Source organism: Cupressus sempervirens, chromosome 10 (assembly GCF_028749045.1).
Source record: "Cupressus sempervirens isolate cs-2001-9-10 chromosome 10, ASM2874904v1, whole genome shotgun sequence".
In the NCBI taxonomy this organism is placed as follows: domain Eukaryota; kingdom Viridiplantae; phylum Streptophyta; class Pinopsida; order Cupressales; family Cupressaceae; genus Cupressus; species Cupressus sempervirens.
In genome coordinates, this window is record NC_143127.1 from 360,422,318 (window position 1) to 360,434,936 (window position 12,619).

The following is a 12,619-nucleotide window of genomic DNA, read 5'->3' on the forward strand; positions in this document are numbered from 1 at the left end:
TTTTAAAAAGTGATTTTTTTTATGCAGAGAATCTGTACAATTTTTTAACAAAATATAATATCACTACACTTACGCTGTTGCAAGTTAGAAGTACTTTTTTTAAGTACCAAATGTACAACCAGATGTGATAAGAATCATTGAAATGCATAGTATATGCTCATAATAAACAGCCATTATATAGGACTTTCAGATGGCATCACACTCTTCAGGGAAATTGACAACTTGCCCAAATGCAGCAAATCCAGAATCAGATGGCTATAATTTGGACTCTTCATTTTTACTGAATATTTTAGCCTTGATAGATGAATAAATAATTTTAGAACTCAATTGGCATAATTTTATTGGCTTGATAATTGGATGATGCTTGCTTCCAAATACTTATTTACATTTTATGCTAGAAATGGTTCGAAATTATCACTTTCAAGATCTCAGAGGAAAACATCGGACTAGAAATTTTATAAATACAATTATATATATATACTCTCTCCATGATGCTTAAATCGTACATAAGGATACTGTTTAAACACTTTTTTTTTTTTGTAAATACAGTCCCGAATCCCATTTATATTAGAGCCAAATTATTATCAAATAATTTCTACCTTCTCTTGTTCTCATGTAAAACATGGTCTAGACTCTATATACAGCACAGTGAATCATACTTCTTTTATATTTGTTATTTACTTTTTTCTAAGAACAAGATAAGAGTAATTCATTTCAGACGACAACGGTCCTCATCACTGCATGCCTCATCCTGTAAATTCAACTGCAAAAATGAGCCAATTTACCCTAGAAAATGAATTATTGGAGCCACATGAAAAACACAATATTTGGAAGTTTGAGAGTTAAATTTTTGAACTCTACATTACATAATCCACTTCATAGCATAATCTACTTCATAGGTAAATAAACATTCTAAATGTAAGTTTTTAAAATTCAATTGTATCTGTTTTATGCTAAGATGATAAGAATATCTTGCAACTTGTAACTATGTTGCTCAGGCTTGTCCTTTGAAAATTTTGAAAAAGCATTTTCCACTGAATTTATAAGTCGAAAGGATACCCATTGATAATATGTTTTTAAGTAGTTTTAATTTATACCATAGTGTACAGAAAATACAATCAGTGGTTCAATTTTAAAATTCTTATGATAAAGGGAAACTAGTATGTTCACAGTAAAGTTATGAGAGGAACATTTCTTTGAACATTGCCTAGATGCAATGAGTTCTAAGTGCTCCATTCATTCTCATGAGAGATGGATTCTTGTGAACCACTACTCTTGACACATGGGTCAATGAAATTGCCTAAAAAAAAACACAGTTGAGTCCTGATAGCAATATCACAATTTGACTTGCTATGGAAAATATCTCCTACTTATTATTTATATTAATGATTTCTTCGTAGCAACAAAATCACCATATAATGTTTTGGTTTTTAAAGGGGTTGCTATGCAAGAGTGAATCTAATTGAGGAACTGATTGAGTTGAATCCTTGGTGTGAAGGGATCCTAATTTCTATTCTTATAGAAAGTCAAACTATAGTTCTTTAGAACTAGGGACTTTCTTATCTTTCCATTAAAAGGTCTTACCTTGAATTCTTCCAAAATTCAATCCAACTAAAAAAATATATAGGTAAGAAAGCAAGCACACCAAACCAATTGATTTGCAACTAACAAATATTGTCATACAAAACACAAAATTCCATTCTTATAATTCAAACTTATTGTGATGTGGAGCCTAAGCAGGCTTAGAGATTAATTTCTCACTTTATTTGGCATAGTTTCCCCTCAGATTATTACCGTGGGGGTTTTTGGGAGCTTACTCTAGCCCTAATTTTGTAAGCGGCAGAAAGCCTGTATAAAATGGCTTAGGGTTAGGGATTTCATAATGTATGATGATATTTTAGCATCTTGCAGTGGTATTGAGCTGTAAGAGATTGCAAATTGTAATCACTGGATAATAATAATATTGGACTTACTGTTGGTGGGCATAGCCCAGGGATTGAGTGAACCATGTTAAATCTTTGTGTCTTGTCTTCTCTTCTGTACGATTTATTATTTTCTGATATTGGTTATATTTGCATTTAATTGTTAGTTTTGTCCGTGGTTAATCCTATCAAGTGGTATTAGAGCCAGTTGACATTTTTTTTACGCTATCCTTTGCAGGTAGGTCTCACAATTGAGTGGGAGTGATGGCAGATGAGGGTAAGTTTAAAGTTGAAAAGTTTAATAAGCAGAAATTTCAATTATGGAAGATGCAAATAGAGGACTATTTTTATCAGAAGAATTTATGGTGGCCATTACAAGGAAAAACCAAAAAACCAACCGCTATGAAAGATGAGGATTGGGAAATTCCGGATCGAAAGGCATTTGGAAGTAATCATTTATGTTTGGTGCAATCGGTGGCATTTAATATAATGAAAGCTAAGAAGATAGAAGAGTTGATGCAAACCCTAGCAAAATTGTATGAAAAGCCCTCTGCTTCAAACAAGATACTTCTCATGAAGTGTTTATTTAATATGAAGATGGTAGAAGGGGGACCTGTTGCACATCATTTAAATGAGTTCAATACAGTTACCAGTCAATTATCTTTTGTAAGTGTTAATTTTGATGAAGAAATTAGGGATCTCTTGATTTTGTTCTTTGCCTGAAAGGTGGAATGTTTTGGTAATGGTTGTGAGTAATTCTATTTCTGGATCTAATACCCTAAATTTGATGGTGATTGGTATTATTCTGAGTGAGAAAGCTTGTAGGAAAAGCTCAGGTGGATTTACATCACGAAGTGTTTTGAATGCACAAAGCAGAGGCTGAATGAATGAAAGAGGAAACAATTCTGGAAATCGAGAGAAATCAAGAGGAAAATCAAAGGGAAAGAGTTCTTCATCCTATTTGACATATTCACAAACTTTGTACATCAACTGTGGGGATTGACTATAATCAAGGATGCCGGCAATCTTTCCTTTGTTTATACTAGGCCTCTAAAAGTGATTTTCAAAATCATCAACTTTCTAGAAACGTGGGTATGCATAGGCAAAAGAATACCCAGAGGTCAAAATCTATAGTGGATAGATCCATATAGTGTCAAAGTGTCCTACAACTCAACTATGCACACAAGCTCTATAATGTCCCCTTTGGCATAGCCATAAAAATTAAATAAAGTTGCTAGCCTATTCTTTTCTATCCCTTATAGGCTTGACATTTAATAATAAAGGGACAAGGTAACTTTTTTAAATAATTGGTAAAAAGCTAAAGTAGTGAGGTGAATTTGATAATTTTCTTAAAGTCCTAAAGGGGTCGAGTTAAGGGAATGCTCTTATCTTGGGTGAATTCCACATTGGTGGTATTTAATAGTTAAATAAAAACAATTGTTTGCCAACTGGCAAAAAAATCAAGATTAAGGCTGGGTTCAAAGGCCTTTCCAGCTCAGTGCCTTTTCACCTTGTAAGGCATCAACTTGGGTTTGGAGGAGCTCATTCATTCATCTTCATGTTTGGTTTTTCTCTGCGAGAGAACTTCAGCTTTTCTGGACAAAAACTCCGAAAATCATCAACTTGGACACAAACCCAGGCAGCCTATGAACTCATTGATAAACAACAAACATGGGAGGCAATTGAATCTGCAACTAAAGAGGGTTTGAACTATGATAATACAAATTACCTCTTGGTTTAATTCAGTAAGGGATAAATAATAAATGGCGTCACAGCTGTGCCAACTGGTATTTAATGTATTTATGCCTGTAACTGGAGTTCACAGTTTGATAAATAGACTATACACCAAAAAGCAATGATTTGCGGTCTGCCATGATTCTGAACATTCTTTGTTAACATAAATCAGATTGATATTCTGGTATTTTTCATTTGGAAATGAATTATTGCAAAATCCGATAATATAAAATAGTTCTTGAAATTCGATGGAAAACTTATGATTAAGAGATCATCATTGCTTTATTTTGTTCATGCATTTGAAAGTTGTAAATCAGATAAGTATCGTTGGATATCAATTTTATTTAGATAAATAGGCATATTCCTGTATAAGTCTCAAAAGTGTAGAGAAAGGATATTTCAGTGGTATCAAAGTCAGCAATCCTACCAGCTTGTGAAGGTGCTTGTCAAAATTTTCAATTGCATGTTATTTATATCAGTTGCATGTCAAAAATTATGATTTCTTTTTACTCCTAATCTAATGCGTGTCCATATAAGGTGGTTCTATGCACTACAGAGGTTTTGAACTTTGAACCACACAAGTACATTACAAGAATTCGACGTGTACAAGTGGACGGGATTGGAAGCAACCCTTGAAACAAGGATTGGAGAAAGAAGAGTAAAAAACTCTCCTAGGGATATGAATAATCAACTTAATGACTTCTTGACAATTTTCACCCAACAGTAGCATCAAATGTGTAATGTTCCCTAGTATGAAAGGGCTGGATGATTGACGAAGATGAGCTCAGAAACTCGTACAATGTGGAAAGGACAACTGTGCAATGCAGATGAAGGTATCCATACAGTTCAGAAAGGAGGGGAAAGTTGGTATATGGCGTCCAAGATGTCCGTATGGTGCCAAGACAATGCCCAAAAAGGTTGTACGATGTCACCAGAGGGTCATACGGTGACAAAAAAAGCCATATGGTGGGTGTGTGTGTTGTTTTGTATGGTGGAAGGTGTGGGCTGTACGGCAAGAATATCTTCAGTCCATACGGTATGCTGAAAGGGAGAGTCGTACAGTGGAAGGAATAGCCGTACGGTGGTAATGACCAAGTAGGCCGTACGGTGAGTGTATAAGGGAGCAAGGTACGGGGGATGATGGAGGATATGAATGAGGCCGTACAATAGCGAAAACACAAGCCATACAAAGAAATATTGAATGATATGGGTGGACGGATGGGTGAAGGTGGTACGGTCAAGGGATGAGCGGTACGAAAAATGACAGGAGGCCACACGATTAGGTATCTGAGCCCAATACGGAATACAATCTTGTTCATACACTAACACAATAGATTTTGATGAAATCCAGACAATAACAGAGACTTGAATGCGAATAATAATTGCTGAAAGATGTTTCTTCGATTTGCCAGATTCGAGCAAAGTGTTACATGCAACAACAGAATAGGGTGACAGTTAAAGCCCACTAAAACCACACAAGCCAAATAGGGAAGATCTTTCACTTTCGAAATGGCGAACAATCTAGAGCTCCAATAGGAATTCGCAATACATAGAAAATGATCCAAAAGCATACCTAAAGACTACCTACAAGCCATGCTTAAATGCCCGTCGGGAAAATTCTCGAGGGTGTACAAAGATAGCCGACAGTGACACAAACTACGGAAACAAAATAAAAATAGGTCCGAGATATATTAAATCAATCGGCCCATTAACAAGGTTTAATTAAATACATTTATTTTATGACGGGGACATTACAAAATGTTACAACAATTTCAGGATGGAAAGATCATAGCTATGGGACAACTAAGAGTTCATCGTACACGATCAAGAAGTTTTGGTAGTGAACACAACAGAAGTGAAGCTGGACATGGGAACCAAGACAAATCATCTTCTAATGTTGTGAGAACATCGGATACAAGGTCTGTTTGACCATTACATTCCACCTTTTTACCTCGTTAGATCAAAAGAGAACTAGTTTTAGAGGTAGAAAAGAAGAGACACATCACAAATGATATTATGGTCGCTTGAGATGAATATGCACAAATTTCAGCTGATGTAAGGCAGCTAATGATCTTAAATCAATTCATGAACCAGCATAAGGACAAGGCTAGAAGTTGTTTGGAAAGACTAGACATTAGACCTCAAGGACAAGATAGGTAGGGCACTCAACCTGCAGAATATAAGGATGCTTTCAAATTAAATTTATTTTCTGACCTTCAGTGTGACTAAAGGAGTATCAACAAGGTCATGGGTTCATAAATTAGACATTTTTTTGGCACTCGAGCCCATGGAAGAGGAAAAGGCAATACATTTTTCTAGCATGCGCCTGGAGGAAGTAGCATATGATTGGTGGCACCATTGATTAGTTTCCCAAGATCATACCATGATACACTCATACAAAGAATTTGTTAAAAGGCTGGTTACTTACTTTGACATAAAAGATATAGAAGTCTATTATAGAGAATTGGTCAAACAGAAACGAGTAGGCCAATTGGAAACTTACGTCAATAAATTTCAGAAGACATGTAATGGTTCCTTATATGGTACAGAATAGAGTAACAATGCTCTTTGTAAAGGCTCAAGTGACAAGTTGCAGGGTTTGGTTAAGGCTCATAGGCCTAGTTCACTAGACGATGCTATTGGATTATCCCTTGATTTATTCACACACTCTTGTCAGCCATAGAAGAAAGATTTCAGCTCATGTAAATCCGATAAGAAAATTTTTAATCAACACAAGAATATGAATTTCAATCAGCAAAAGAACATGTCTTCCAAAGATGAATAGGAATCGAGAAATGAACTCAGGAGAAAATTATGATTCTCCTGCAAGGAACCGTGGGAACTAGGCCATTGCTGCCTTGGAAAAGGCGAGGTACAATTGATTGAAGTCCATTCTGAAGGTGAGGACCAAGATGAGCAAAAAGACCGTAGTGATGAGGCTGTTACATAGAAGATTCATCCCCAACTGATAGAATTGGAGAATACTACAATCTAAGAGAGCCCTTGGATTGCCACTTTATTTGAAGTACCATGCAGCTGTCCTTTCCGACTGAAAGGCCTCCTTAAGGGACAATAGATGGTATGTTTAGTAGACAGTGAAGCAACAAATTATTTTATTGATAAGGGATTGGTGAGTAAACATGGACTTCAAGCTCAGGAGTTTCATGGATTCAGCATTATTGTTGCCAATGGTTTCCCACTAAGTTGTAACCAAGTTGTGCCAAAACTAAATATACATATTAGAGGGTACACATTGATGGGTGACTTTTATGTTCTTGGGTTGAGCAATGTGGATGCTATATCAAGAATACAATGGTTAGAGTCAATTGAATGATATGTTTGACTTCAAGCAAATGCAGTTGGAATTCATGGTTGATGGTAAGAAAACTATGCTAAAGACTATGGAAGATGGTAGTCCATGAGTGGCTTAAGCAAGGAGAATGTAGGCTCTATTTAGGCATGATGATGTGCAATGGGTAACCTAATGTTTTGTATCTAGCAAAACTTCCCATAGCAATGAATTGCAATATCACATTGATATCCAGATTATCTTGGATAAGCATAGTCCAGCATTTGAGGATATTCTTCCTAGTCATCCATCTCATCATGGGTTTGACCATGCCATTGAACTTGGGGATGCAAAGCCAAGTTTTACTACACCCTACAGACACCTGTACCATTTTAAGGAGATTGAAAAAACAACCAAGGAACTACTAAAAATGTGTCACACGCGTCTTAGTTTTAGCCCTTTTGCTTCCTTGGTTGTATTGGTCAAGAAGGATTGAACACTACACATGTGCATACACTACAAAGCCCTAACCAAGAAAAACATAAAGTATATACCCCATTCCCAAGATCGATGAGCTTCTAGATGAGTTATATGAGGCCATGTACTTTTCTAGAATCGATCTTTGTTAACACTACCATTAGATTAGTGTCCGATGTACTTAAGATGACTTTTGGTCGTCACTATGATCACTTCAAGTTCCTTGTCATGCCATTTAGTCTCATAAATGCACTAAAAACATTTTAATCGTGCATGAATCACACATATTGTGAGCAATTGCAAAAGTTTGTTTTGGTTTTCGTCAATCATTCTTGTTATAACCAAGACATGGGATGAACATTTGCAACATTTGGATCTAGTCTTTAAGCATCATTGAGACACAATTGCTATTTGCAAAGGCTTCCAAATGTGAGTTTGGAATAACTAAGATTCTTTATTTTGGACATGTGTTTGGAGTTGATGGTGTTAAGGTATACTGATGCAAGGAAGCATGTTAAACCTTTTCAAGAACTCCCAAATCCACCATAGAGTTCAATGATCAACACAATCTCTTCATCATGATAGAGGCATTAACACATGTGAAATAAACTCTATTCTGGTCATGAAAATACAGTCATAAACAGTCATCAATAACTCTTCAAATATTGAAAATCACACCAATCCCACTGTTCATATTGTAGAATAGGTAATTATATATTATTTCTCCAATTTATAGCAAGATCCAATGGCGCAATAAAAAGTTATAAATGTTTTCTCAAAACTGGTCACCGTGAATCAGAGTTTTGGGCAGTTACAAAAGGTTTTCACCAAAACTTTGATAACTTCCTCAATAGTGCATGAAATCATCTCAAACCAAAAGCAATGGAAAGCTTATTCAATGTATTAAACTAGCATTATAGAAATACACTTGTTTCCAGGCTGTACATGTCCGTATAGGACCTGAAAATAAGAGGAAAAACTTTCAAGACAACAAAACAATAGATTTAAACAATGAAAATATGATATCACTATGCTTCCAATGCTTTCCAATCCTTCTCCCCTTTACATCATGCCTATGAATGACCATTACAAGGTTTTAATAGTGTTTACAACTCCATTTGGAAGTTATAACTACTCAACTTCCACTTATGACCATCCAACTTCCCATTTTGTGTTTTCACAACTTTTGAAAAGTTGCATTTCACAACTTCTACAATATTTGACTCAAATGATTTTAAACCTTTATAAGAACATTCCAAACATATTAGAATGGAATAATAATTTCCTTTATCACCATTTTACCACTTCATGGTTATTTTATACAAATTTTATCCAATAACCAATCCAAGACAATGATAAGAGAAAATTAAGTACTTACTTGGTGCCCCTGCTGTCGTAGGTAACTATTGTGTAGCCGATGGGTCCCTTCGGGAAGGTTCTTTTTATGTAGCCAACGGACCCTTCGGTAATTGTCATGTAGCCAACGGACCCCTCAGGTGTTTTCCGTACTGGATAAAGAAATCAACGCACAGACAATAGATATGAATAGTAGAACTTCTTATTATTATTCGCATATGCCAAATAGTACATTATGCTTGATAAGATCTATGATTAATGATGATTTACAATGATCCCAGATGGGATATAAATACTATCCGTCGAACCTTCTCGAAGGAGTCCGTCAACCACAAACATTATGTCCGCTACAAAGTATTTACCTGTCGGCTACAGAATACAGAAACACTGACAACAATCACCCCGTTGGCTACAGAAACACCGACGACCATCACTCCGTCGGCTGACACAATTTCTACTGATGACATCATCTCCCCCAAAAAGAAAAGTCGTCTCCTGACGACTAACAAAATATCTGAGACAAATTAACAACCAAAATACATTAACGGACTAATTACAACAAGATAAATCTGCTTCTGACACATCACTATCACCTTCGTCCCGTGCCAGTAGCCTCTGCTAACACAATACTACCTCCTTAATGAAACTGACCTTGATAGCCACCCGTGCTGCTTTCTCTGCTTCCAACACTGGGTCCACTGAGCTAAGTGTCGCTGTACTGCCTTCTGGATGACCCACTCCTCCCGAACTCTCTATGCATCCACCAAGACAGCCTCTCGGCCAACACCTACTCCCAGTGCCTCTGGTATACAAACACTCCATGTCTGTAGCAGCTTTAAGTCTTCTCAACTGGTCAAACTCCCACGACTGATATCCGCAACGACTAGGGGTGCAGGGGGCAACGCCCTCGGCGGGGTCGAGGGGCAGCACCCCCGCGGGGTCTTGGGGCAACGCAGGGTCGAGGGGCAGCGCCCCTTGCCGCCAAGACCAAATTAGCACTCCGAAACCCACACAAAACTGCACGGAACACATCATTTCTGTCATTTTCTGCCAATTCTACATTCTTTCTGGCAACCACTGATGCTTCCCTTTCCCTTTGGCATCATCTGCTACTCATTCTGAACAACTCGAATTTGTCGTCGTTTTTTTTCTTTTTTCTTTTTATAGCTCCGTCACTTCTAACTGCTTCCAAGATGATGACCGCATGCCCGCATAGCTTTTCCTTCCAAGAAGATCAAGCCGTTGATGACTATATATGTATTGCATTCATACCAACCACGTCGAACCCCTGCAAGCGAATAGCAACCCAAGGCATCACCGTCACCACTCTAGGCGACCCTTCCCTTCTCCACGGGAAGACGAAAAACATCTGCTGGAAGAAAAAAAACATTTGCGGGAAAAACACCCACGGGACTTCTCGCGGAACAGGTGGAACAAGAGTCCGCGGGACAAGTGTCCGTGGAACAGTCCACGGGCAGACTGTCCGCAGAACCCTGTTTGTAGGACAAACGTTCGCAAGCAAACTGTCCGCAGGACATGTGTTCACGGGACAGGTGTCTGAGGGCAGACTGTCCACGGAACCCTATCGGCGGGACAAACGTCCGCGGGCAGATTGTCCATGGGACTCTATCTACGGGCAAACTCTGTCTCTTCCCTCTTCTTTATTTCTTTTTTTTTTCTTTTTCTTTTTTCAATTTTTTTTATTTTTATTTTTTTAATTTTTAATTTTTTTTTATTTTTAAATTTTTTTTCTTTTTTAAAATTTTATTTTATTTTATTTTTTATTTGAAACATACAGCACCTCAATTTTGCCTCCAGGCGTCGCCATTCTGCAACGATGATGAGGAGGAAGTCATCTGATCCTTCTGCAACGACGACAAAGACTTCCTGGCACGGTCTATTTTCAAATTGGATACGTTCATTGCATGAGGTACCTCTTGCCCGTCCAACGTCCCCAACTTTATCACTCGATTGTCGCCGACCTCTTGGATCTGATATGGTCCAACCCATCTTGCCTTAAACCTTTCGTGTTTGATTTCATTCCGATCGTCGTACTTGAGTACCAACTGCCCCGACTAAAACCTGTTGAGTTTGTCATGCCATGCTTTATGTCTGTTCTGTGTCACCTCTGTCGCCCACTATACCTGCTGTCATGTCCCCAATTTTCGGAGGCAGTCTGATTAATTAATTTGATTAACTTGGTTGTCCAAAATAATGAATATTTTATGAGGACGACTAATTAATCATTTTAATTAAATAAATAAGTAATATTAAGTTAATTATTTATAAAGTTATCAAATAAATAAATATTAAAAGATGACTTTATATTTAATTAATTTAATAAAGTGACTTGAATTATTAAATATTTTATAAAGTCACTTACGAGATAAAATCAAAAAGGTTCTAGAAGTCTCTGGAGAAGATGGAGAGAAAAGAATAAATAAGCACCTCGGGGCTCCATTCAAGGGAAGGAGTTGTTTATCTCTCTTTTGATTTCAGATTGTGATTCAATCCTAGGTGCATTGTGGAACCTAGGGTTTTCGCAATTGTCACAGTTGGCCATTGAGAACGATAACTCTCAATAGGTACGCAATTTTGAGGGTGTGAAATATCATTTGAAATTATTGCAGATTGGAGGTGACATTCAGTCATTTCATCAGGGCGATTATTTGTGGCTTAAGGCCAATTTGTGGTTCTTGCATCACTATCCTTTGAAGGATTTGATTCAGATTATCAGGTCAAGAGCAGAATTGAGGAGTTTGGTATCGGGGCGGGTTTCAGAAGGAGTTTGATTGCTGATTAAGAAAAGTAAGGGACATTTTCGGTGTCCTATATAGAAGTTTCAGTGTGAGAAGATCAGGGGTTAAAGAATGAATTTCCAAAATATCTTATCAGCCAGCATTTCCGTAGCCGAAGTCTGGAGCCGAAGGCTATCACAAACATCATATTATAAGGCGACACCATTTAAGATGAGTTGGGGGCGGAACTGATTTGAATTGAGTTAGAAGCCGTTTGGATTAATATGCACAATACTAGCGGAAATTTGTAGGACCCAATTCCAACCATCAGCGTCCATCCCAAAGTCAGATAATTCCACAGAGGGATTTGTGGGGCAGCGGACATTATATAGTTTGCGGCTGCAACACCGAATTCTACCACCATAATCGAATGCGCTATTCCCTACAGCTGGATTAATTAAATTCAATAGGCGCCGTTTTGGAAGGAGCATCTAGGGCAGCGAAGGCACCGTCTAAACAAATCAACAATACCCGGAGTGAGTAATGTACAGTGTATAGTTCTGAGTTTAAGTCGGGACTTGTTACCAGCAGAATGAATAAAGCACAGAGGTCGAGATTCCTTCTGGAGACAATTTGAACATTGTTGAATTGATGAAGCGAAACTAAATCCGGATCCATTGTTAGCATCCACGATATCAGTAGTTTGGCTTTCCGATCCGGAATTAATAAGGCAACAAATAAGGCACGGGGAATCATTCCGTCTCATGCTTGGCAGTTGGATAAAGTGTCGACCCAGATTGCGGATGAAGTATTGACCCAGACTGCCGAATTATAATCAGGGGGAGCATTTCCTGTTTGTATGCAAATTTGGCTAGACATCCTGCTTCATGTACCTGTGATCTCCATACTGATTAATGCGTATGCAATTACTGTAGAGGGCAGGATATAAACCGTTTTGAATCTTCAACTGAACTTCAACATTCACAGGATCAGCAGTCGGGCTCAGGGAGGTGCGGTCTTGGTGTGCATGCACATGACCACCCATGGGGAACGACAATTTCCAGGTTTTTGATATTGCTTTAATTGTACAGTTCTGACGCTGT

At 37.7% G+C, this 12,619-nt stretch overlaps 1 protein-coding gene across 4 annotated transcripts in view; it reads right to left on the bottom strand.

Moving 5' to 3' along the window:
• Positions 1 to 453: 453 nt before the first annotated feature.
• The window catches only part of LOC149534136 (Putative thiol-disulfide oxidoreductase DCC), a 291,905-nt gene continuing 279,739 nt past the window's right edge, over positions 454 to 12,619 (bottom strand). For 2 of the 4 annotated variants that reach the window (XM_089805393.1, XM_089805390.1), the window contains one exon: positions 454 to 751. In XM_089805393.1, the coding sequence (XP_089661519.1) occupies positions 710 to 751 (42 nt within the window). In that variant the 3' untranslated portion in view covers positions 454 to 709. Of the gene's footprint in view, positions 764 to 12,619 lie in introns of all 4 variants that reach the window. The other 2 variants (XM_089805389.1, XM_089805392.1) reach the window with 2 other exon arrangements.